This window comes from Castor canadensis, chromosome 9, assembly GCF_047511655.1.
Source record: "Castor canadensis chromosome 9, mCasCan1.hap1v2, whole genome shotgun sequence".
Taxonomy (NCBI): domain Eukaryota; kingdom Metazoa; phylum Chordata; class Mammalia; order Rodentia; family Castoridae; genus Castor; species Castor canadensis.
Genome location: NC_133394.1, coordinates 122232419 through 122255779, shown reverse-complemented (window position 1 = coordinate 122255779; position 23361 = coordinate 122232419). Strand labels below are relative to the sequence as shown.

The following is a 23361-nucleotide window of genomic DNA, read 5'->3' as shown; positions in this document are numbered from 1 at the left end:
AAAAAGACATTTTTTGTTTAAGTTATCTATATGGATATTATAAAGAGATAGAGAGTTTCATTATGACATTTGCACGTATATATGTATCATATCCCCAGCTGGATCATCTCAATTTTTCTCCTTTCTACCTTAGACCTCATCTTATGGTGATTTCAACAGATTTAAAGTTTTGTATTCATTCTTGTATAGAAAGTACATCAACCATATTCACCTTCCTTACTTCCTCCTTTTACCTCCCCCTCCCATTAATTCTTTTTTTTCTCCCCCCTTCCCCCACCCTCTCCCTTACCTACCTCTCCCTCCCTCTCCCCCTCTACCCCCTCGCTGCCAGGCAGAAACTATTTTGCCCTTAGCTCTAATTTTGTTGAAGACCATGAATTCTTTAGTGACCTGTTTTTCATTCTTGTACTTTGTCATTTAGGTGTCTGTTCTTTGGTCAGTGGGATTTTTGCCTTGGTGTTATACCTGTACATGCATTGTGCTTAAGTCGATGTAACCTCCCTCTACTATACTACCTTGCCCTTCCCCCCCATCCTGTGTTGTTTAACAGTTTTCAGTGTGTTTCTTTGTGTTAGAAATGAAGGAGGCTTGGAAGAGACCGAGAGACAGCTTAAATACCAGCATGGGGTTTATTGTTCAGGCAGGAGCCCTGTGGAGGGGGACCCCAGCAAGAGAGCTAGAGCCCATTGTCACACACAGGCTTGGGCTTGATATATGGTGCTAGTGGAAAAGTATCAGGAAGGTCACTAAGGGATACTGTTGTTGGGCAACCAAGAAAAGTAAGTTGTGGTCAGGTGACTGTCTGCTCAACTGTCCTTGGCATCTGTAGGAGATAAAGGAGATAAAGGTTAATACCTGTCCCTTTGTCAGTCTTTGGGGTTGGCTGGGGAGTTTCTAGTAAGCCACCTGCAAGAGGGGTGGGGGTCTGGTCCTAACATGGCTGTCCTACTGTTAACCCCTGCACCTTGTGTCTTGTTCCTGCACAGATGTGATGTACTTCATTACTATTTGCTATCTTTCTTTTCCTCCTCCCTTGATCTCCTTTACCATTCCCACTTTTGGATACATGCTCTGTATATATTTCTATGTATATTTAACATTGCTTGTATTTGTATTGGGTCTGTATGCCACATGTGAGAGAAGGCCTTTGCCTTTTTGAACCTGGCCGACTTCTTTTAAGATGGTGTTTCCGGTTCCATCCATTTACCTGCAAGTGACAGAATTCCATTCTTTATGTGTGGCTGAATAAAATCCCATTGTGTATAAATACCACATTTTCTTTTTTTCTTTTTTCTTTTTTCCTTTTTCTTTTATTATTCATATGTGCATACAAGGCTTGGTTCATTTCTCCCCCCTGCCCCCACCCACTCCCTTACCACCCACTCCGCCCCCTCCCTCTCTCCCCCACCCCCTCAATACCCAGCAGAAACTATTTTGCCCTTATTTCTAATTTTGTTGTAGAGAGAGTATAAGCAATAACAGGAAGGGACAAGGGTTTTTGCTGGTTGAGATAAGGATAGCTACACAGGGTATTGACTCACATTGATTTCCTGTGCGTGGGTGTTACCTTCTAGGTTAATTCTTTTTGATCTAACCTTTTCTCTAGTACCTGTTCCCCTTCTCCTATTGGCCTCAGTTGCTTTTAAGGTATCTGCTTTAGTTTCTCTGCGTTAAGGGCAACAAATGCTAGCTAATTTTTTTAGGTGTCTTACCTAACCTCACCCCTCCCTTGTGTGCTCTCGCTTTTATCATGTGCTCAAAGTCCAGTCCCCTTGTTGTGTTTGCCCTTGATCTAATGTCCACATATGAGGGAGAACATACGATTTTTGGTCTTTTGGGCCAGGCTAACCTCACTCAGAATGATGTTCTCCAATTCCATCCATTTACCAGCGAATGATAACATTTCGTTCTTCTTCATGGCTGCATAAAGTTCCATTGTGTATAGATACCACATTTTCTTAATCCATTCGTCGGTGGTGGGGCATCTTGGCTGTTTCCATAACTTGGCTATTGTGAATAGTGCCGCAATAAACATGGGTGTGCAGGTGCCTCTGGAGTAACCTGTGTCACAGTCTTTTGGGTATATCCCCAAGAGTGAATACCACATTTTCTTAATCCGTTCATCAGTTGTGGGGCATGGCTGTTTCCATAGCTTAGCTATTGTGACTGGTGCTGTAATAAACATGGGTGTGCAGGTGCCTTTGTTGTAACCTGATTCATATTCCTTCAGGTATATCCCTAGGAGACGTATTGCTGGGTCATATGGCAGATCTATTTTTAGTTTTTTAAGGAGCCTCCATACTGTTTTCCATAGTGGTTGTACTAGCTTACATTCCCACCAGCAGTGCATGAGGGTTCCTTTTTCCCTGCATCCTCACCAACATTCATTGTTGTTTGTGTTCTTGATGGTAGCCATTCTGACAGGGGTGAGGTAGAATCTTAATGTGGTCTTGATTTTCATTTCCTTTATCGCCAGGGATGTTGAACATTCCTTATGTGTTCTTTAGCCATTTGGACTTACTCCTTTGAAAAGACTCTATTCAAAAAAAAAGAAAAGACTCTATTCAGTTCATTTGCCCCTTTCTTCATGGTGTCATTGATTTTTGGCGAGTTTAGGTTTTTGAACTCCCTAAATATTCTGGTTGTTAAACCCTTGTCAGAGATATAGCTGGCTAAGGTTTTCTTCCATTGTGTAGGTAGCCTCTTCAATTTAGAGACAGTTTCTTTTGTTGTGCAGAAGCTTTTTAGTTACCTGTAGTCCCATTTGTCAATCCTTTCTCTTAGTTGCTGAGCCTGTTGAATTCCATTTAGGAAGTCATTGCCTATGCCTATTAGTTCCAGTGTATTTCCTGCACTATCTTCAAAGTTTCAGGTCTTATATTAAGGTCCTTAATCCACTTTGATTTGATACTTGTTCAGGGTAAAAGACATGGATCTAGTTTCAGTTTTCTGCATCTAGATATCCAGTTTTCCGAGCAACATTTGTGGAAGAGGCTGTCTTTTCTGCATCATATGTTTTTGCATCTTTGTCAAAAATCAGGTGAGTGTTACTGCGTGGATTCATAGCTGGGCCTTCTATTCTGTTCCATTGGTCTTCATGCCTGTTTTGGTGCCAATACCGTGCTGCTTTTATTGCTATGGCTCTGTAGTATAATTTAAAGTCAGGTATTGTGATACCTTCAGTGTTGCTTTTTTTGCTCAGTATTGCCTTGGTTACTTGTGGTCTTTTGTGCTTGCATATGAACTTAAGGGTTGATTTTTCAAATCTCTGTGATAAAATGTCATTGGAATTTTGGTGGGGATTACATTGAACATGCAGATTTCTTTTGGTAATATAGCCATTTTCCTAATATCGATTGTGCCAATTGATGAGCGTGGGAAATCTTTCCATTTTCTCTAGTTTTCTTCTATTTCTTTCTTCAATGGTTTATAGTTTTCATAGTGGGGATCTTTTGCTTCCTTCGTTAAGTTTATTCCTAGGTATTTAACTTTTTGAGGCTATTGTAAATGGAATTATTTTCCTGTATTCTTTCTCAGTTTGTGTGCTATTGGTATATAGAAAGGCTACTGAAAAAAAACAAAAAAGACGGGCTACTGAGGTTTTTTTTTTTTTTTTGGCAACCCTGGGCTTTGAACCCAGTACTTTATGCTTGCTGGGCAGGCACTCTTAACACTTGAGCCATTCTGCCAGCCCTAGCTAGTGATTTTGTATCCTGCTACTTTGCTGAATCTGTTTATTGTATTCAGGAGTTTTTTCGTGGCATTTTCCAGGTCTTTTGAGATCATGTCATCTGCAACTAGGGATAGTTTGACTTCTTCCTTTCCTATTTGTATTCCTTTTATTTCTTCTTCCTGTCTTATTGCTCTGGCTAGGAATTCAAGACTATGTTGAATAAAAGTTGAGAGAGTAGACACCCTTGTTCCTGACTTTAGAGGGGATGGTTTCAGTTTTTCTCCATTTAGTATGATGTAGGCTTGTCTTATATAGCCTTTACTATGTTAAGGTAAATTCCTTCTATTCCTAGTTTCATCAGAGCTTTTATCATGAATGGATGTTCAATTTTGTCAAAGGGTTTTTCTGCATCCCTTGAGATGGTCATGTGGTTTTTGTCTTTGCTTCTGTTAATATGCTATATTATGTTTAATGATTTGCATATGTTGAACCATCCTTGTGTCCCTGGGATGAAACCAAATTGGTCATGGTATATGATCTTTTTGATATGTTGTTGTTAGGTTTGCCCATATTTTATTTAGAATTTTTGCATGTAAGTTCATTAAAGTATAATTCTCTTTTATTATTGTGTCATTCTTTGGTTTTGGGATGAGTGTAATACTGGCTTCATGGAATGATTTTGGCAGTGTTCCTTCCCTTCCTATTTCATGAAAAAGTCTGAGGGGTGTTGGTATTAGTTTTTTAAAGGTCTGGTAGTATTCATCAGTGACTCTGTCAGGTCCTGAAAACTTTTCTTTTCTTTTTTTTTTTTTTTTTTGGGAGACTCTTTATTGCTGCTTCAATTTCATTGCTTTTTATAGATCTGTTTTAGGTGATTTATATGTGAAGCTAAATAATATTGCTAGTAATTGGAACCCAGGTAATTTGATTGCAGAGTTCAAACCATACTGTACTCCAGTAGACTCCCAAATCATATGAGAGAGAGAGAGAGAGAGAGAGAGAGAGAGAGAGAGAGAGAGAGAGAGAAAGAAAGAATCATGCAGGAAATAGTTCCATGTGTGACTAGAGATAGATTTATGCATGGGAGTGGTAGAGTTGAGGCAGAAAGAGTTGGCTAAATTAAATTACTAATATCCTAGTATATCATGATAAGGAATTTAAAATCTGTTCTGTGGCTAATGGATTTCATCTCAAATTTAAGCTTAAGAATTACATCATGATAATTTAACATTGGGAAGAAAGCTCTGACTATGTAACAGGAATGATGATAAAAATGATTGGGCAACTCTGTGATAACATAAATTGAATAATTCAGTTGATAGAACTTACGATAAACTCTTTAAACTAAGGTATTTGGAAATGCTGTTTTCTCAAGCATGCTCTGTAATCAGACATTTACAGTATATAATATAGAACAGGAACTCACTCCCTTTTTATTGATTTATTTTTGGTATGAATTAATGTGCTATGTCATTTTTTTAGTGTCCTCTGTTGTAATTCTGTGATATTTAGATATAGAAGTAGACAAATCTAATTTTATTATTATAGTCCTAAAAGGCTTAAATTATAGTCCTAAAAGGCTTAATGATTGACACCCCTTCCCTCTTCTCCCCAATTAGTGCTCCTCTCTTTTCTCTCTCTCTCTCTTATTTTCTCTCTTTCTCTCTCTCGTGTTCATTCTCTTTCTCTCTCTTTCATCTACACATGTGCTCCTACATAAACCCTTTTGTGGGAGAGACATTCTCATTCTGTTGAGTGATACGAAATTCAGACTAGGGAGAAGATTTCAGGTATAAGGGAAAGAAAGTAGTGTTTAACAGTTGGTGCTAAAACCACACCTAAGCTGTTTATTTGCTACCATTGTCCTACTCGCACCATTCTTTGAAACTATGGGCCTGACACCAGTTCCCTGAGGATGTCTGCTCTTTTCTGTACTACTCATCAAGTGTAACTCAAGTTGTACTTGACTCTTTTGTGGCATCTCTTCCTGATTTCTCCTTTGAGATTATACTTGAAGTTTATTTCAGTTAGATTCCCTTGAGAGAATGCTATGAATGTGGGCCCAGAATAAGTCCTGTATTCTCATTTATTAAAATTCTATTGAAGGCAGGAGGATTTAAGTTCAAGGCCAGTCTGAGTATATAGCAAGTTTGAGGCCAATCTGGGTTACATAGCAATACCCTGTCCCCCCAGAATTTTCTCATTTGTCCTTTATGGTGACACTAACCAGTTCTTATTTTTCTCTTCTGTTACTTGGAACTTTGAGGCATGGGATATTCAGAACTGGACAGGACTTGATAGAGATTAATTCTTTAATCTCGTCAATACTACACTATTGCCATCTTGATAATAATGTGGTAGGCACTGTGGCAATTACCACCTTAACAGCAAGGAAAGTTGACCACCTTCACAAATAAGAAAACAGGCCAAGAAAGGAGATTGAGACATATTCCCAAGGTCATGCAGCTGCTAAGTGGTAGCACCTGGATTTAACTTCAGGCTTCTCTCACTGTAAATCCTGTCTCTTTTTCCCTATAAACTACTTGTCTTTCAGCTAGCGATTTATACAGATATTTGAAAGGAGACAGGATTATTGTGTTTCTGTTTTCTAATATGTCACGTTTTTATTTTAGACTTCAAAAATTTGAAATGGAAATATAGAGACATTTGTTAAAATTCTAAATGCAATTTGTTAACGTTTCTAGTGGAGAATTGCTAGTCTTGTCTCAAATGCAGCAGTTATCAGGAGTGGATTTTCTCTCTCTAGTTTTAAGACAAAGTTGGCTGCAGCGTTGGCAAGATGTCGCATCAAGCACGACGCCCTTTCCATCTACCACATCCTACCCGAAATGGTGAGGAAGCAGGAGCTCAGGGCCTCCATGCTGCCACTTTATGCTTGGATAAATACTTGTAAGATCAGGTCAGAGTTTCAATCAAATTCTATGTTCCTACTTCTGGTCTCCATCTTTTTAAAATAATGATGAGAAATAGTGCCTTTCTAAGGGCAGTGGGGGACACATGTAGGGGAGTGACTAGAGGATCATTAATTTCCAGATCATAGCACCAGTTCACCAAAAGTAATTACACAAATATGCTAATACACAAATACGCTAACTTTTTTGTTTCTAATTATCTCTTAACTAATTATTGGCTGAAATTGCAAGTTTCATTAAATGTAGTGTATGCAGTGATAATTTTTTTTGTTGTAGGAAAAAGATGTTAATATTAAATACATTTTAACGTGTCATATTTGTAATTACACCCTAATGTATATTTACAGCGCTGAAGAAGTTTATAGTAATTTGAAGAAAAAAGGCTTCACTAGAGTCAAATCTGTGTTGCACGTTGATGATAAAGTCTTTGCTGTGGACCAACACTGCCATGATGTCTTAATTTTTCCGTCTCATTTTAAAAAAGATCTTATAAATATAGATCTTTTCAAAGATTATAAACTTATTTTTCAGGTAAATTGCTATTTACTTTCATTGTGCTTCTGAGAAATCCTACTTAGCCAAAGAATTCCTTCACCTAAAAATAAAACCTAACACTGTTTAAGTTTAGAAGGCCTAAATGTCACCTTGAATAAAATTGATACCTCCACAGACAGGGCTCCTACTATATGTTGGCATCTTTGTGCTTATATTTTGGTTCTTGCCTGAGATTCACTTCCCTTCCCCACACCCATCTTCTCTTATCAAGCGCTGAGATCAACAACAGAAAGTCAGTATATCAGGCCTCCTTTTAATGTTTTCTCAGACATCATCATTTTAATCTCTGTGAGCTAGCAGCAATTTAGGAAAAATGGTAGTATAACAGATGAGTGGGTAAGAATGGGAGCTCAAACAAGACAATCTCATATCTTAGAGATTTTAACATTGCCTTATCATTGTTCAAAAATTAAGTAGTAGAGTACAGGCAAGAAGGAGGCCCTAAGTTCAAACCCCAATACTGCCAAAAAAAAAAAAAAATTAAAAGTGGACAGAGAGACAAAGTTTTAGGCCAGGTTTGGTGACTCACACCTATAATCCCAGCTACCTAGGAGGTAGGAGGCATAGTTGAGGGAATCCCAGTGTGAGGCTGGCCCTAGGCAAAAATTCAAGACCCTTTCTGACCCCAGCAGCACAGCAACTAAGAGATAGCATAGATAAATGGGACCTCATAAAGCTAAAAAGCTTCTGTTCATCAAAAGAAATGGTCTCTAAACTGAAGAGAACACCCACAGAGTGGGAGAAAATATTTGCCAAGTATACATCAGACAAAGGACTGATAACCAGAATATACAGGGTACTTAAAAAACTAAATTCTCCCAAAACTAATGAACCAATAAAGAAATGGGCAAGTGAACTAAACAGAACATTCTCAAAAGAAGAAATTCAAATGGCCAAAAAACACATGAAAAAATGCTCACCATCTCTAGCAATAAAGGAAATGCAAATTAAAACCACACTAAGATTCCACCTTACCCCTGTTAGAATAGCCATCATCAGCAACACCACCACCAACAGGTGTTGGTGAGGATGCGGGGAAAAAGGAACCCTCTTACACTGCTGGTGGGGATGTAGACTAGTACAACCACTCTGGAAAAAAATTTGGAGGCTACTTAAAAAGCTAGACATCGATCTATCATTTGATCCAGCAATACCACTCTTGGGGATATACCCAAAAGACTGTGACACAGGTTACTCCAGAGGCACCTGCACACCCATGTTTATTGCGGCACTATTCACAATAGCCAAATTATGGAAACAGCCAAGATGCCCCACCACCGACGAATGGATTAAGAAAATGTGGTATCTATACACAATGGAACTTTATGCAGCCATGAAGAAGAACGAAATGTTATCATTCGCTGGTAAATGGATGGAATTGGAGAACATCATTCTGAGTGAGGTTAGCCTGGCCCAAAAAACCAAAAATCGTATGTTCTCCCTCATATGTGGACATTAGATCAAGGGCAAACACAACAATGGGATTAGACTATGAGCACATGATAAAAGCGAGAGCACACAAGGGAGGGGTGAGGATAGGTAAGACACCTAAAAAATTAGCTAGCATTTGTTGCCCTTAACGCAGAGAAACTAAAGCAGATACCTTAAAAGCAACTGAGGCCAATAGGAAAAGGGGACCAGGAACTAGAGAAAAGGTGAGATCAAAAAGAATTAACCTAGAAGGTAACACATAAGCACAGGAAATTAATGTGAGTCAACTCCCTGTATAGCTATCCTTATCTCAACCAGCAAAAACCCTTGTCCCTTCCTGTTATTGCTTATACTCTCTCTACAACAAAATTAGAAATAAGGGCAAAATAGTTTCTGCTGGGTATTGAGGGGGTGGGGGAGAGAGGGAGGGGGTGGAGTGGGTGGTAAGGGAGTGGGTGGGGGCAGGGGGGAGAAATGAACCAAGCCTTGTATGCACATATGAATAATAAAAGAAAAAAAAAAAAGACCCTTTCTGAAAAATAACTAAATCAAAAAGTGTCAAGGGTGTAGAAGCCCTGAGTTCAAACCCCAGTACTGCCCCCCACCCCCTAAAAAAATAAGAAATAAATAAAGACAGTCATGATTTAGGATAAACAAAGTTAAGATCTTTGTTATTTATCAGTTACCTTTCTTAGTTTTTTATTTAGACATATTTGTTTAGTTTTAAACTAAAATGAATTAGTATCTCTTCAAGATTCCCACCAAGTATTTTCTTTATCTAAAGCAAAAAGAAGTCAGCTTTCTAGTGATCCCTTTGGCAATTCTAATCATACCATTATCTTTTAGGACAAATCTCGAAGTCTTGCTGTCCACTCTGTAAGGGCTTTGTTAAATGTGGATGATGATGTCTTAATGGTCAATACAGGCTCATGGTACACAGTTGCCCATATGTCAGTCTTAACAAATAATAATACCTCAAAGATATTTGTATGTGGAGTACAATCACAATACAAGGATCCTGACTTGAAGAAACTTTTCTCAAAAATGGGATGTAAAAGTATGTACAAATATTTATCTATTTATTTGGGGATTATTTTTCTACAAGATTTTGTAAATACCAAAAATGTTTGAATTAATTTTTTTGTAATATAAAATCTCTATATGTGAACTATACTCTTAAAATCCTCACTAATTTATGTCAGGCTGTTCTTGTTTAATGTTGACCTAATAGCTGTGGGTTAAAGTAATTAACATCTTTTTACTTTGGAATGGTGTTTGGTATTTAGCCCTAACATAAGTTGAGGCCTGAACAACATTTGGTTTAAGTAGATGAAGCTCATGATTTAATGGATAAGAACATATTCACATAAGTACTTAATTGACAAATATAATATCAAGGACTAGAAACTAAGTTTAAAAATAATTTTCCACTGGATTATGAAATCAAATGATCACAGTTTATTATTGGTTCAATGATGCTGAAAAGTAAGCAGTACTTTTGACAAAGTCACAGGGCTGGGGAGAAAAAAGTAAAATTCATGGCTTCACTAGGTGAAGAAGCCTGATAAATATCCAAGATTTCACTTGAGACAGACAGTCCCTTACCCCCCTTTTTTTGGGTAAAAAAATTGTCAACCCTTCAGTGGATTCCAATCATCTTCATTTCCAGTTGACTTAAGGTGATCTAGGACTTCTAGTGCCCAGTCTTAGCTAGATCCACTCTCCTCTGCTTGCCAGAACCAAAAGGAAATTCTGTCTTGAAGAAAATAACATCATTCTAAATTTCTAAGTATCTCCTAAATTTAAAAAAATTCAAAGTCTGGCACTCAGTTTAAAAAACTAGACAAATAAAAGATGTGATTCAAATATTAAACTGATAAGAATAGATACTTTACATGATCTTAGGCAAAAATCTGAGAAGTGATAGATATGACTGAAATAAAGGGAAGACACTACCATCAGACACACAGAGGATCCAAATACTATATATATAAGATGTGGACTTTAAAATAACTATGATTAATATCCTAAAGCTTTGCATTTCAACAGAGAACTGGAAACCATAATTTCCAAAGAGCCAAAAGAAAATTCTTTAACTGAAAAATGCAATGTGCATAATTAAGAAATAAATGAGAAAAGGAAAAAAGAATAACAAAGCTGAAGAAACATTGTAAATGGCTTGGCACTGGTGGTTCATCTCTGTAATCCTAACTACTTGGGAGATTGAGATCGGGAGGATCTAGGGTTGAGGCCAGCCTAGGCAAATAATTTCCAAGATCCCATCTGCAAAATAACAGGAGTAAAATGGACTAGAGGTGTGGCTCAAGCAGTAGAGCACCTGCTTTGCAAGTGTGAAGGCCTGAATTCAAACTCTAGTCCCACCAAAAAAAAAAAAAAAAAAAAAAGAATATTTGAACTGAGAAGAAAATACCCACACTAAAGCCCATTGAGATGAATGAATAAAATGAAAGCGGTCATAAGACACACATGAGACTCAGTGATCCACTGAACTTCTTGTGTGTTACAGTTAGAATCCCAGGAAGAGAGGAGAGGAACTGAGAAGAAATAATATTTGAATTTTCTGCTGGAAATTTTCCAAAACAGACGAATGACATTGAGCTGTAGAGTTAAGAAGGCCTGTGAGCTGTAGTAAGAGTAAATATATGGCAATCATATGCTGTGATATAAACGTTTCCTCTCAAAAGGTGATGTTATTAGCAGGTGAGGCCTTGGGAAGGTGAGAGCCCTTATTAATGGGATTAGTGATTTTATGAACAGAACCCCACAGATTACCTATGTGAGGACACTGCAAGAAGGTTTCATTTATCAGAATGTGGGCCCTCATCAGAATCTTCTGGTGCCTTGATCTTGGACTTCCCAGCCCCCAGACCTGACAGAAATAAATTTCTGTTGTTGTAAGTTACTTATTCTGTGATACGTTGTTATAACAGCCTAATTAGATGATTATCCTAGGCATATTGTAGCTAACTGCTGAAAAACAAACACAAGGAATAATAGTAAGCATCCAGGGAGAAAATACATATTACCTTTAACAACACAGCAATAACACCAAAAACTGACCTTGTAACAGAAATTTCAAAGAAGCCAGAAGTCTACTTAACAATTTCGTCATAGTGCTGAAGAGGTGGCCAGACTAGATTTTTTTTCTCCTTTTCTTCCTCCTTCTTTCCTTCTCCTCTCAGTTCCTCTTCTTCTCTCCTTCATATGCCCCTTCCCTTCTTTCTTCTTATCTTCCTCCCCCTCCTTTCCTTTATTCCCCTTCCGGGATGGAACCTTGCACATGCTAGGCAAGCGCTCTATCACTGAGCTACATTCCTATCCCATAGATTAGATTTTTATATTCAGGAAAATACCTTTGGTGTAATAAAATGAAATAAAGACATTCTTAGGTGAACAAAATTTAAGATTTTGTCATCAGTAGATACAATAAAAGAAATATATTACTTGGGTAGAAGGAATATTACATAGAAAGTTGAGAGTGCTAGAAGACATGAAAAATAATGGGAAAGATGAGAATATAGGCAAATCTAAATGATCATAATCTAATGTCTTATGGGAGGGAAAGCTGTATAGGCTTTAAAATATATGTGATTAAAATAAATTATAATAATGGCATATCATTTTACAGAAAAGGAAATGGAATTGATGTGCTCTGTGGTCTGTGCTTTTCCAGGAAGTCATCAAAATAGTAAATTATATTAAGTTATAATTTCTGGGGTAATGAATAAATAATAAAGGAATGTGTAATTAATAGTTCAGGGAGAGAGGGATGGAATATGAAATGGAATACCAATGCAAAAGAAGATAAAGGAGAGGATAAGGGAAAATATAACAGTACTAAAGATGTATGCATGTAATAACATAGTCTCAAAATATAGAAAGCAAAATTGTTCAGAACCAGCAAACATTCTTTGCATATAAAAAACCTTAAAGAATCCAGGAAAAAATTGTTAAAACTAATAAAGTAGTGTAACAAGGTTGTAGGTTACAAAGTGAATGCATAAAGATCTTTTATATTTTTATACATTAGCAGTGAACAATCTAAAAGTTAAAATAAGAAAAGCACAATATCAAAAAAGAATAAAGTTCCTGGGAATAAATTTAATAAAAGAAGTGCAAGACTTTCTGGACACTGGTGGCTCACATGTATCCCAGCTGTTTCCTAGCTGTTCAGGAGGCAGAGATCAGGAGGATCACAGTTCAAAGCCAGCCTGGGCAAATAATTCTCAAGACCCTATCCCAAAAATACCCAATACAAAACAGCACGAAAGGAGCTGCCATAGTGGCTCAAGTGGTAGAATGCCTGCCTAGCAAGTGTGAGGCCCTGAGTTCAAACTCCAGTGCCAAAAAGAATAAGGGCAAGACTTGTACATTGAAAGCTATGACACATTGTTTAAAGAAATTGAAAGCTACAACACATTGATTACAAACAACTGAGTCAGAAAACTTAATGTGGTAATACTCCCTAGTTCTTTTTATTACCTTGATATTTTTATTACCTTGAAAGGGACGTTTCAGGGAGGGGAAATTGTGGGCCTGTGTCACAAGTGAGAATAGTGATAAAAAGTTAATACCGGCAAATTAAAATGTTACAAATACCTGAATAAGTAAAATGTTAGTAAGCTAAATTTAATAATATATTTAAACATATAAGTTTGGTTTATTCTTGAAATGCAAAGTTAACTTAACTCTTAAAAAATCATTTGTGAAGCTTGGTAGGGTGATGCATACCTGTAATCTCAGCACTAGGGAGGCTGAGGCAGGAAGATCATGAGTTTGAGTTCAGCCTGGGCTATGTAGAAAACCTAAAAGAATCTACAATCTACAATGTGATTTTTTGTAAGATCACTAGCTATGAGATCAGCATATAAAATTTATTTCTGTATACCAACAACAAAAACTTGAAAATGAAGTTTTAAAAAGCAGATACATTTTGCAGAAGTATACAAAAACAAAATACTGAAGATTACTTATGATGAAAGATGTGTGGAGCCTTTTCTCATAAATAATAGAACATTGTTGAAAGGAAGAAGAGCCGAGCAAATAGAAGAATAGACCATGTTCATTTCTGTTTAAATTGCTCTGTATAGAATCAGTTTAATCCCAATCAGAATTCTAGTGCACTGGCAACACAGAGCTCCACGTACACCAGAAACTCCTGACGATGAAGAACAAAGATGGAGGATGTACTTCAGCGGATGTTTTGACAAAACAAAAAGCTACAGTAATTAAGACAGTGTGAAGGTGGATAATAGACTGAGGAGCAGATCAGAGTCCAGAGTTACTTCCTTCATGACTGAAGTGATACTGAAGAATATTTAGGGAGAGATAGGATTTTTGGTAAATTGTGCTGGAAAAACTTTTGATACTGTACACAAATTGTACACAAATCTAGAATCTTTTTCTTTTCTTTTTTTTTTTGTGTGTGCTTCTGGGGTTTGATTCCACGGCCTCATGCTTACTAGGCAGTGACTCTACCACTTGAGCAACTCTGCCAGCCCTTTGTTGTGTTGGATTTTTTGAGATAGGGTCACATGAACTGTTTCCCTGGACTGGCTTCGACCATAATCCTCCTAACCTCTGTCTCCCTAGTAACTAGGATTGCAAATGTGAGCCACTGGCTCACTAGAAATTCTTATAAGAATTTCTTATAAATACATCATGACTTGGGAGGTAGTTTAAGATTTCTTTAAGGACACATAAAGCACTAAAAGATTAATTGGCTATCAGAAAAATTAAAAAAAAATAAAACTTTGGTGCATTAAGAGAGTGCAAAGAAAAATCACAGAGAGGAAGCATGTGAATTGATGAAGAGCTTTTACCGTGATTATAATGAATTCTTACACATTAACATGCTTCAGTAGAAAAATGTGCAAGAGGCATAATTGTGTTTCACAAAAAGATATTCAAATGCAAAAACCCTCCAAATTTATACAAAAGTACCAAATTCCATTAGTAATCAGGAAAATGCAATTAAAATCACAACATCTTGCCACTACCCACCCACAGAATGATCCAAAAAAAAAAGGTGGCAGTACCATGTATCGGCATGTCAAGAACCCCGGGAATGCCCCCCCGTTCCTGGCAAAATTGCAAATTTGTATAGCCAGTTTGGAAAACTAGTATTACTCAGTAAAGTTGACTCAGTACCTACATTATCACCTAGCATCTTATTTCTGCGTTTATGTTCACCAAACGCTATATGCAAGAATATTCATGGCAGCATTATGTATTATTACTTTGTTTCCCATTGTTACAAGAAAATACTGGAGGCTTGGTGATTCATAAAGAAAGGAGGTTTATTTAGATTACAATTTTGGAGGCCCAAGAGCATGGGACTGGTGAAGCTGGCTCTACTGAGGGCATTCTGACTGTGTCACAACATGGCAGATGGCGTATTCGTGGGAACACACGCTAGAAGAGATCACATGGTGAGACTGGAGAGCAAGTTACGCTTTCTTAAAACAAGCCATTCTCACAGGGACTAACTCACTTGGCAAGACCCTCATTATTCCCTTCTGAGGGCAGTGTCCTCAGTGACCTAATTACCTTTCACTAAGCCTCACCTCTTTAAGGTTCTAGCACCTCTCAGTATTGCTGCATTGGGAACCAAGCTTCTACACATGAACTCTTGGAGCACGAACAGTACCCAAACTATAAAACATCACTTGTGATAGCCTCAGATGAGGAACAGCTCAAATTTCTATGCTGTAGACTTCTAGAGTAAACTGCCATACCTGACCACATGAGTGAGTCTTACAAACTGATCCCCCAACTGGCAGAAAGGGCATGGATTTCAAGACAGGGTTAGTGGGATGGAGAGGAGCAATATTAGCAGAAGGAACTGTCCACCAAGAAATGTTAATGATTTATCATTCAACAAATACTTACTGAGGTATGTTATATGCTAGCACTGTTCTATGGCTTTGGGAATATAGCAGAGAAGCAAAGACTCTCCTTTCATTATACTATGAAAACGATGGAAATTTTTAAATTTTTTGAGAATGGTGATCACGAAAGGCCTTTCTGATACAGAAGTATTGGAAAGGAGACCTAGTTGAAGTGTTGGAGTCCTGACAGGAGTGAGGGACACATGCAGGAAGAGCATTCAAAGCAGCGGGCTAGGAAGAATCAAAGCCTTGAGGTAGCATGCTTAGCAAGTTCCAGGAGCAGTAAGGAAGCAGTGTGGCTAGAGCAATGCGTGAACCATGTGATGAGGTTGAAAGTTCATCTAGGAACAAAAGTAGGGCATCTTATGCTGGAGGAAGGATTTTGGTCTTGAACAGATGGGAATCTTCAGAGGACTTTGAGGAGCCAACATGTTTTACCAGTGTTTGATTACTTTGGAAAACAGAGCTTAGGTAAAAGGATATTAGATCAGTTAAGAGGCAATTTTAAACAGTTCAGGTGTGCAGTGATACTGACTTCTACCAGGTGGTAGCCATGGCGATTGTGAGAAACTTCGGACTCTAAATGTATCCCTAGGGTGCGTCTTTAGACTGGATATGAGCTGGGAGAGAAGGGAAGAGTCAGAATTGATTTAGGATTTTTGTTTATTCAGCTGGAAAGTAGAGGTTGTCTTTTCCTGAGATGGGGAAGACTGTTGAAGGAGTTAGGGTTATGTCACTAAGTGGAAATGTCAAGCAGGCATTTGGGTACACCCTTTTTGTGTCAGGAGAGATATAAACTTGAGCCTTGCCATCATGTAGAAAAAATTGAATGTTCCAAACCCTAAGGGAGTGAGTGTACATAATAAAGAGAAGTTCAGAGACTGACTCCTGGACACTCCCATTATGAAGAGGTCAGGAAGTTGAGCAAAAGGAATCCGGCAAAGGATCCACAAAAGAAGTAGAATGAAGAATAAGTGGGTTCAGAAACTGGGTCAGGTGTTGCTTTATTGCCTCTCAGTTCCAAGCCCACCCTTTGCCCTTTGTTGTGGTGCTGGAACTCTACTCTCCATTCTTCATAGGCAGCTGGCTTAGTGTTAGCTCCTGCCATTATAGGCTAGAGGACTTGCAATGCAGACTGGAAGAGGAAGGAAGAGCAGAGGACTTTTCTACCTCCAGTGTTTTTTTATTACTTTGTTGGCTTTGTAGGGATTCTGGCAGGGTTAACCTTAGCATATTTCTTTGGTAACTTTGCCTTCTTCTCACTGGGTAAGTCTTACTGTAGGAGCAGAGATGGCTGCAACCTGAGGGAAGCTGACTTTCATAAACCAAATTACAAGGTTCCTTGAGGTGTGGATGATATTTCACACCATTTGTGTGGGTTCAGCACCTTAGATTGTGCCTTATAACTGCTTTTGATGTGCATTTTGGGGGATGATAGGATATAAAAGAGGATAGACTATAAAATGGAAGGGGAAATAACCAACACTGGGCATTTATATGAGACACTGTGCTAAGCTTGAGTGCTTTATCTCAGTCTCACCATAATTAGGTCAGGAAGCCATGCTATTTTATGAATAAGGAAGCGCAAGCTTAGAACACCCAGCCAATAGATGGTGAAGTTTGGAGTCAAACCTGTTTGCCTCCAAATCCCAGTCCCTACTACTTTAAATTTAACCTAAAGTTCAGAATGAAAAATTTAAACTTCGAAATCATTCTCTCAGGTGGAGAAAACTGTCTCTTAAGAAGATTGCTAAGCTGGGTGCCAGTAATCCTAGCTACTTAAGAGGCTGAGATCGAGAGGATCTTGATCCTAGGCCAGCTCAGGCAAAAAGTTGGTGAGACCCCATCTCAACCAATAGCTGGGTGCAGTGGCACATGTCTGTCATCCCAGGCTATGTGTCATCTCAAGTTACATGGGAGGCTGAGATCAGGAGATCATGGTTCGAGGCCAGCCTGGGCAAAAAGTGAGACCCTGTCTCCAAAATAAGGAAGGAGGTATGGCTCAAGTGGTAGAGCACCTTCCTCACAGGTGTGAAGCCTCTTGAGTTTGAGTTCCTGTACTGCAAAATAAACAAATAAGTAAAATATCCTTATTAACTTTAAAAAATTATCAGAAAACTCCCTTTTCTAACTACATTGAACAGCTTTTGTGGGGTTGAGGATTTTAAAATAAATAATAAATAGATATAAAAACATTGCATTCAGATTTCTAATTAATGTTTTACATTGATTTTTCTGTTTTTTTTTTTTCTTCCAGATATAGAAATACTTCATGAAACATTTGCTAATATTGAGTCAAAGGATCACAGGTTACAGAAAGTTAAAGTAATTCTGCTGCTGCCCCGTTGTTCGGGACTGGGTGTTAGCAATCCAGTAGAATTTATTTTAAGTGAACATGAAGGTACTTGTTCTAATTTCTAAATTATTGAAATTAGGTGACTGTAGCCCATCAGTTTCTGTTTTGGAAAATAAATCTCATTTTCTCTTTCTGTATATCTCCAGATTGATTGCATTCTTTCTTTTCTGCCTAAGTGACTTATATGGCTACTTGGATGACTGTCTCATAAACTTGGAGAAAAACAACATATATTTTCTGACATTTTAATTGTTATCTATTTAGTTGTAATAGGTGTTTTCTATGAACATTTACATTAGTAGGTCAAATGATTGGAAAATAAGACAAGGGCAATACATGAAAAGCACCTAATTGTGATATATTTAAAAAGTATTCATATACCTTTTAAAATTTAGATACAGATTTACTTAAGGACCTCTCTCAAGGAGGCACATCAGAGGATAAACTTCAGGCTCTTGCTCAGCAGCAGTATGAGCAGCTGGTACATGCAATGAAATGTAAGTTTGTCATTCGTACAGTCTTGCTAAAACGCAGTGTTAAGATTAGAAGCATGAATGCATCGCTTATCTAGTAGAATAAAGCAATGACGTGTGAACCATAAACAAAATTTTAGAAGTCTTAGTGCTTTCAAATAACAAAATATTTACTTTAATTAACTTAATCAAAAAAATACATGCTTTACTATAATTTTAAACATAGGTTATCAAACAATAATTTCTTTATGGTGAGTGAAATAATTATGTATATCCACAATTGTACATTTCATTCATTCATTCATTTATTTGAGATAGGGTCTTGTTATGGAACCCAGTCTGGCCTCAGGTTTATGGGCCTCCTGTTTCAGCTCCCCAGGTGCTGGGATTTTGGGTCTGTGCCAGCACACCTGGCCCATGATAGTACATTTTCATCTTTGCTATTTCTGCTCTTCAACTTCTCACTTTATGTAATTTTTCTTTTGTCATTTTGCCTATCCATGACAACTCTTCAACAGTCCCTTGTAAAGCCATCTTTTTTAAGAGGAATGTCTGGAAGTCAAGTTCATGGTAAACTGCAGTATTTATTTGCTTGTTTTGGAACTAGGTTGTCATATTGGTAGAATTTTCCATTTTCATACAATCCAGTTGGATTTACTTTACTTCTTGGGCACAGTGAGCTTCTACTTTCAAGGGGAGTCATTCAAGCATCTGTGGAAATTGTTGCTATCAAAGCCTGGAGTATTAGTGTGGAAACTTAGTACCTTTGCTTTGGACGGGTAATGGGGTCATTCCATTAATCCTGTCTTCTTTACATGCAGTTACTAAAGCTCAGGCCGTTGTTTACTGCACATGCTCCGTTTATCCAGAAGAAAATGAAATTGTTGTTAAAAAGGCTCTAGACTGTCAAGACCAGGGGAATAAAACACAGCCTTACAGGTAAGGAAAGGAGGCCACTAACCAACTCAAACAGCCAAATACTTCTCAGTGAAAGCTATGGTTTTCTAAGCTGTATAGATAGTCCACTTCCCTTTTCTTGGACTTTACTAAGGTCAAATATCCTACCTTCTGTCACAATTTATAGCAGGTTCTATAGGGCCTTTGCATGAATATTCTGTAGTTTGCCATGAATATTTTCTTGTATGTAAAAAAGATCCTGGTGTTTTTGTCATTCCTGATAAAGTTAACGGCATTTGGCTTTGACTTGCCTGGTTTCTGGATGAACTGGGTCTAAATTTCATATCCCTTTTTTAGATACATGCATGTCTCTGTAGAAGAAAAATAAGTATATAAAATATTTTAGAAGGGAGACAGAAACCTGGCTGTGTATTATTTGAAGACATACATTTCTTAAGCCCTTTTAGCCTTTGGTACCCACCAGAACAGAGCTAAAAATAACTTGGGTCTGTACAGTAGCTTCAGGGTAAAATGTAGCAATAAAGTAGGGATAGAAAGAATCATACTGCTACAACCTGAATTGTGGGCATCAGTGTAAGGAATAGCTCTAAGACTGTGTGACATCAACTAGTTCTTCAAGACTGTGACAATAAGGACCTTTAAACATCTCTTCTATTTTTTAACTTATGTCTCATGTTGTAAGCTCTTCTTAAAATCTATGTATCTATATATTCTCCTCCATCCTTCCGACTTGCTATTTTCCTTTTGCCACTTCACAAGTGGGACATGTTAACCACATCAGCATTTCCTTTCTTGTTGACTTTCTATCCTTAATAGCTTCTGTTGGTGGCTTACAGCCAACCAACCTCAAGCTCTAAAAGCTTCTTAATATGGAATCCACTAAATTCCCACGTAGTGGCAAAGAGCATTGTTGTAGGCATATAATCAAACCAGTGAGTACACCGTGTATGATTCTTGATTTATCAGGGATAAGGTTTGTGAGGATATAATATGGCAAAAGTGCAGGAATACCTGTTTTTCTATTTCATGGTTAATCTGTAATCTGACATAATATATAAGTAATATTTAAACATGTAAGCTAAGTCACATTCTAGATTGGTCTGAGATTTAAGCTCAGATTGAAAAGTGTATATTCAAGAGGTTGTAACTACTTGCTAGAGGTGTAGTTGAAAGAAATTATGCACTGCCTAGGGTAATATAAGAGGTGGTCTGTAGGGTCATTTTGTGGGGGCGTGTGGGTGCTAGGGCTCAAACCCAGAGCCTTGTGCACGCTAGGCAAGCACTCTACTACTGAGCTCCATCCCCAGTCGGAGTCATTTCTTAATGCTCCAAAGTGGTGGGAGTTAGAGTTGAACACAGTGTTACAGGTCATCTAATCTAATTCCTACCCGTTGCATATATTTCCTTTTACTATCCTGGAAATATTCAGTTCATTTGGACTTTAGCCATTGTGATATTTACAGGCAGATTTTTTTCTTGTCCCATGTTACAGGAATACTAATTTAGAAAGAAAAAAGGATTTCTAAAACTCATCCTCTTAGATATAACCATTCTTAATAATTTGATTTATAGTTTTCTAGGTCTTTCTCGCACCAAAGAATACACATATTTTAAATTTTAATAAGTATTGTCAAATTACCCACCAAATAATCACTTTTATAAGTCTGTTTCCCTGTAGCTCTAGAAATGCTAGTTTTTAGCAGACTTTTAAATCTTTACCAGTCTGAGGGTGAGAAGGTGAGGTCTCACTGTTGCTTACATTTCACTTCTCAGTGGCGAGGGTGAGCGCACTTTCTGACCACTGACGGGCAGTGTGGCAGGGGTGGCCGAGGGTGGAGTTCTGCAGCATGAGCCTTCAAACTTTTCTTTTCCAAATGCTTCCTAAAATTTTGCTCTATACTTTTAACATGATGTTGAACATTTCTCATAAGTTTCAACAGTTGCACACTATATTATTTCTAGAATATCATTTTGCATATTTTAAATACATTTTTATTAAATACAAATTTTCTATTAAATATTTGAACCTGTAGATTTGTCTTATTTGATATATGGGAAAAATGCTTAATTTGTCCCCTATTACAAAACTAGTTCTCTTTTTCAAAACCAGATATACCTTGTTAAAAAAGTCAGACATGCTAATATGATTTTGTGATTTACTTCTAAATTTTAATTTTAAGATACATAGAAATAAAGGAGAGAAAGGAGGGAAGAAATGCTTTCTTTAGAGGGTATTTGAGAAAAAATGTTTCAATGCCTTGCCACTGCTCCAGAACCCCCATTCTTTTCTCTCTTTCTCCTTTATTCTCCTTCTCCCCTTCTCAGAACAGTTTTATCAGGTCTCATTGTTACATTTTCATACATGAATACATAGTACTTCCACATATTCGCCCTTCACCATTTCTTTATGCCCTTCCTTTGGTACCAATCCCTGGACAGGACTTGTTTTACCTTCCTGTCTTTTTTTTTTTTTTAAAAGACATTTTTATTTATGATGTAGAACCCCTACTCTTAACCACTCCCTACCACACTGCTGTCAGTCAGCAGGGGACATGGTCAAGCTCACAATCCAGAGATGAAAATGTAATCAACAACCAGAGCTCATCCTCTCGCCCTCAGACGGGAAAGACTTAGAAGTCCAATAAAGACCCAACATTTGTGAAGCTGTGGGTAAACAGACTGATAAAAGTCGAGTACTTGGATGGGTGTTTGGTAATACTGAGGGAGGGCCGTGGAAGGGAGAAAGGTCTGTAGTTCAAGAACAGATCTTGCTGAGTCTGAGAGATCCTTACCTAATCTCTGCTCTGGCTGGGAGAAGACAGCCACACTCTCAGCTGTTCCTTTGTTTAGCACCCTGGAGATTTTAGCCCGCAAGTTTATGGACGACAATAAGGTAGGTTACAGGCCTTTGTTAAGTGGGAGAAGGGTGTCCTGAATGGAGATGAAGGAAAGTGGATATAAAATGTGTCCCCTACTTCAGCAGAGCTTTAATACGAAACTCTATGGGTATGGTTATTAATTTGTAAATTGCATGTTCATGTACTCTGCCATGTTTTCAACTGGATAATTAATCTTTTTTCTGTCCTATTGTATACTAGGGATATTAGTTATTTGTCATATAAATTACAGATATTTAAATCGATGCTTAATTTTTCCTTTTTATTTTAAACAATTTGTCTTTAACATACGTAAAACAAAAATTATATGTTGTTAAAGGGATACTGTGTGCTGTTTGAATATGAGTATGCATTGTGCAATGTAATGTTTAAACTAGGTTAAACGTATCTTTTTCCTCAAACATCCATCATTTCTTTACGGTGAAAACTTTCAAACTCCTTTCTGCTAGTGTGGTGAAGTGTATACGGCAGTATCGTAACCCAGGGTCACCTGATGCACAGTGGCACACAGAACTTTTGGCTGTTAGTGAATGTAACATGGTACCATTGATCTACCTCTCCCTAGCCCTGCCTGCCATATTAAAGTATTTTAGAAAAATTTCCTTTACAGAAATTTCAAATTTTTGTGTACATAGTTGTATCAGTCTTGTCCTTATAGCATGTGCATTTTGTATTAAATTATCCCTAACTTGTAAATCCTTTTGCCAGTTTTCTTTTTGTTCTTTTATTAGTTCATATTTATTTACTTATTTGAGACAGGGTCTCACTATGTAGCCCAGGCTAACCTTGAATTCATCTTCTTCTATTTAAATAATTTATCTGCTCTTTATCTTGGCACAGGAGGAAAGTACATACCAATCTGGTTTTTCCCATTTCTCCTCCCACCTTCCCACTGATTTCAAATACCATCTTTTAATTTTTTCTCTCTTTTTTTTTTTTCTGGCTGTACTGGGATTTGAACTCAGGGCCTCACACTTGCTAGGCAGGCACTCTACCACTTGAGCCACTCCACCAGCCCTCTTTTTGATTTAGTTATTTTTTGAATTAAGGTTTTGAGTTTTTGCTGAGGGCCAGCTTGGACTTGATCCTCTTATCTGTGCCTCCCCAAAGGCACCTTCAGTTTATTTGCTGAGATGGGTCTTGCTAACTTTGTGCTTGAGGTGACTTTGAATCACATCCTCCCAATCTCAGCCTCCTGAGAAGCTGGATACAGG

General features: G+C 37.7%; 1 protein-coding gene and 1 pseudogene across 9 annotated transcripts in view; one reads left to right on the top strand and one right to left on the bottom strand.

Moving 5' to 3' along the window:
- The window catches only part of Nsun7 (NOP2/Sun RNA methyltransferase family member 7), a 42426-nt gene that overhangs the window by 11600 nt on the left and 7465 nt on the right, over positions 1–23361 (top strand). For 8 of the 9 annotated variants that reach the window (XM_074042399.1, XM_020170303.2, XM_074042397.1 and 5 more), the window contains 6 exons: positions 6441–6593; positions 6954–7137; positions 9439–9649; positions 17761–17904; positions 18255–18356; positions 19154–19271. In XM_074042399.1, the coding sequence (XP_073898500.1) occupies positions 6441–6593; positions 6954–7137; positions 9439–9649; positions 17761–17904; positions 18255–18356; positions 19154–19271 (912 nt within the window). The remainder of the gene's footprint in view (positions 1–6440; positions 6594–6953; positions 7138–9438; positions 9650–17760; positions 17905–18254; positions 18357–19153; positions 19272–23361) is intronic. The other variant, XM_074042398.1, reaches the window with a different exon arrangement.
- LOC141411093 (U2 spliceosomal RNA) lies at positions 10405–10517 on the bottom strand (annotated as a pseudogene).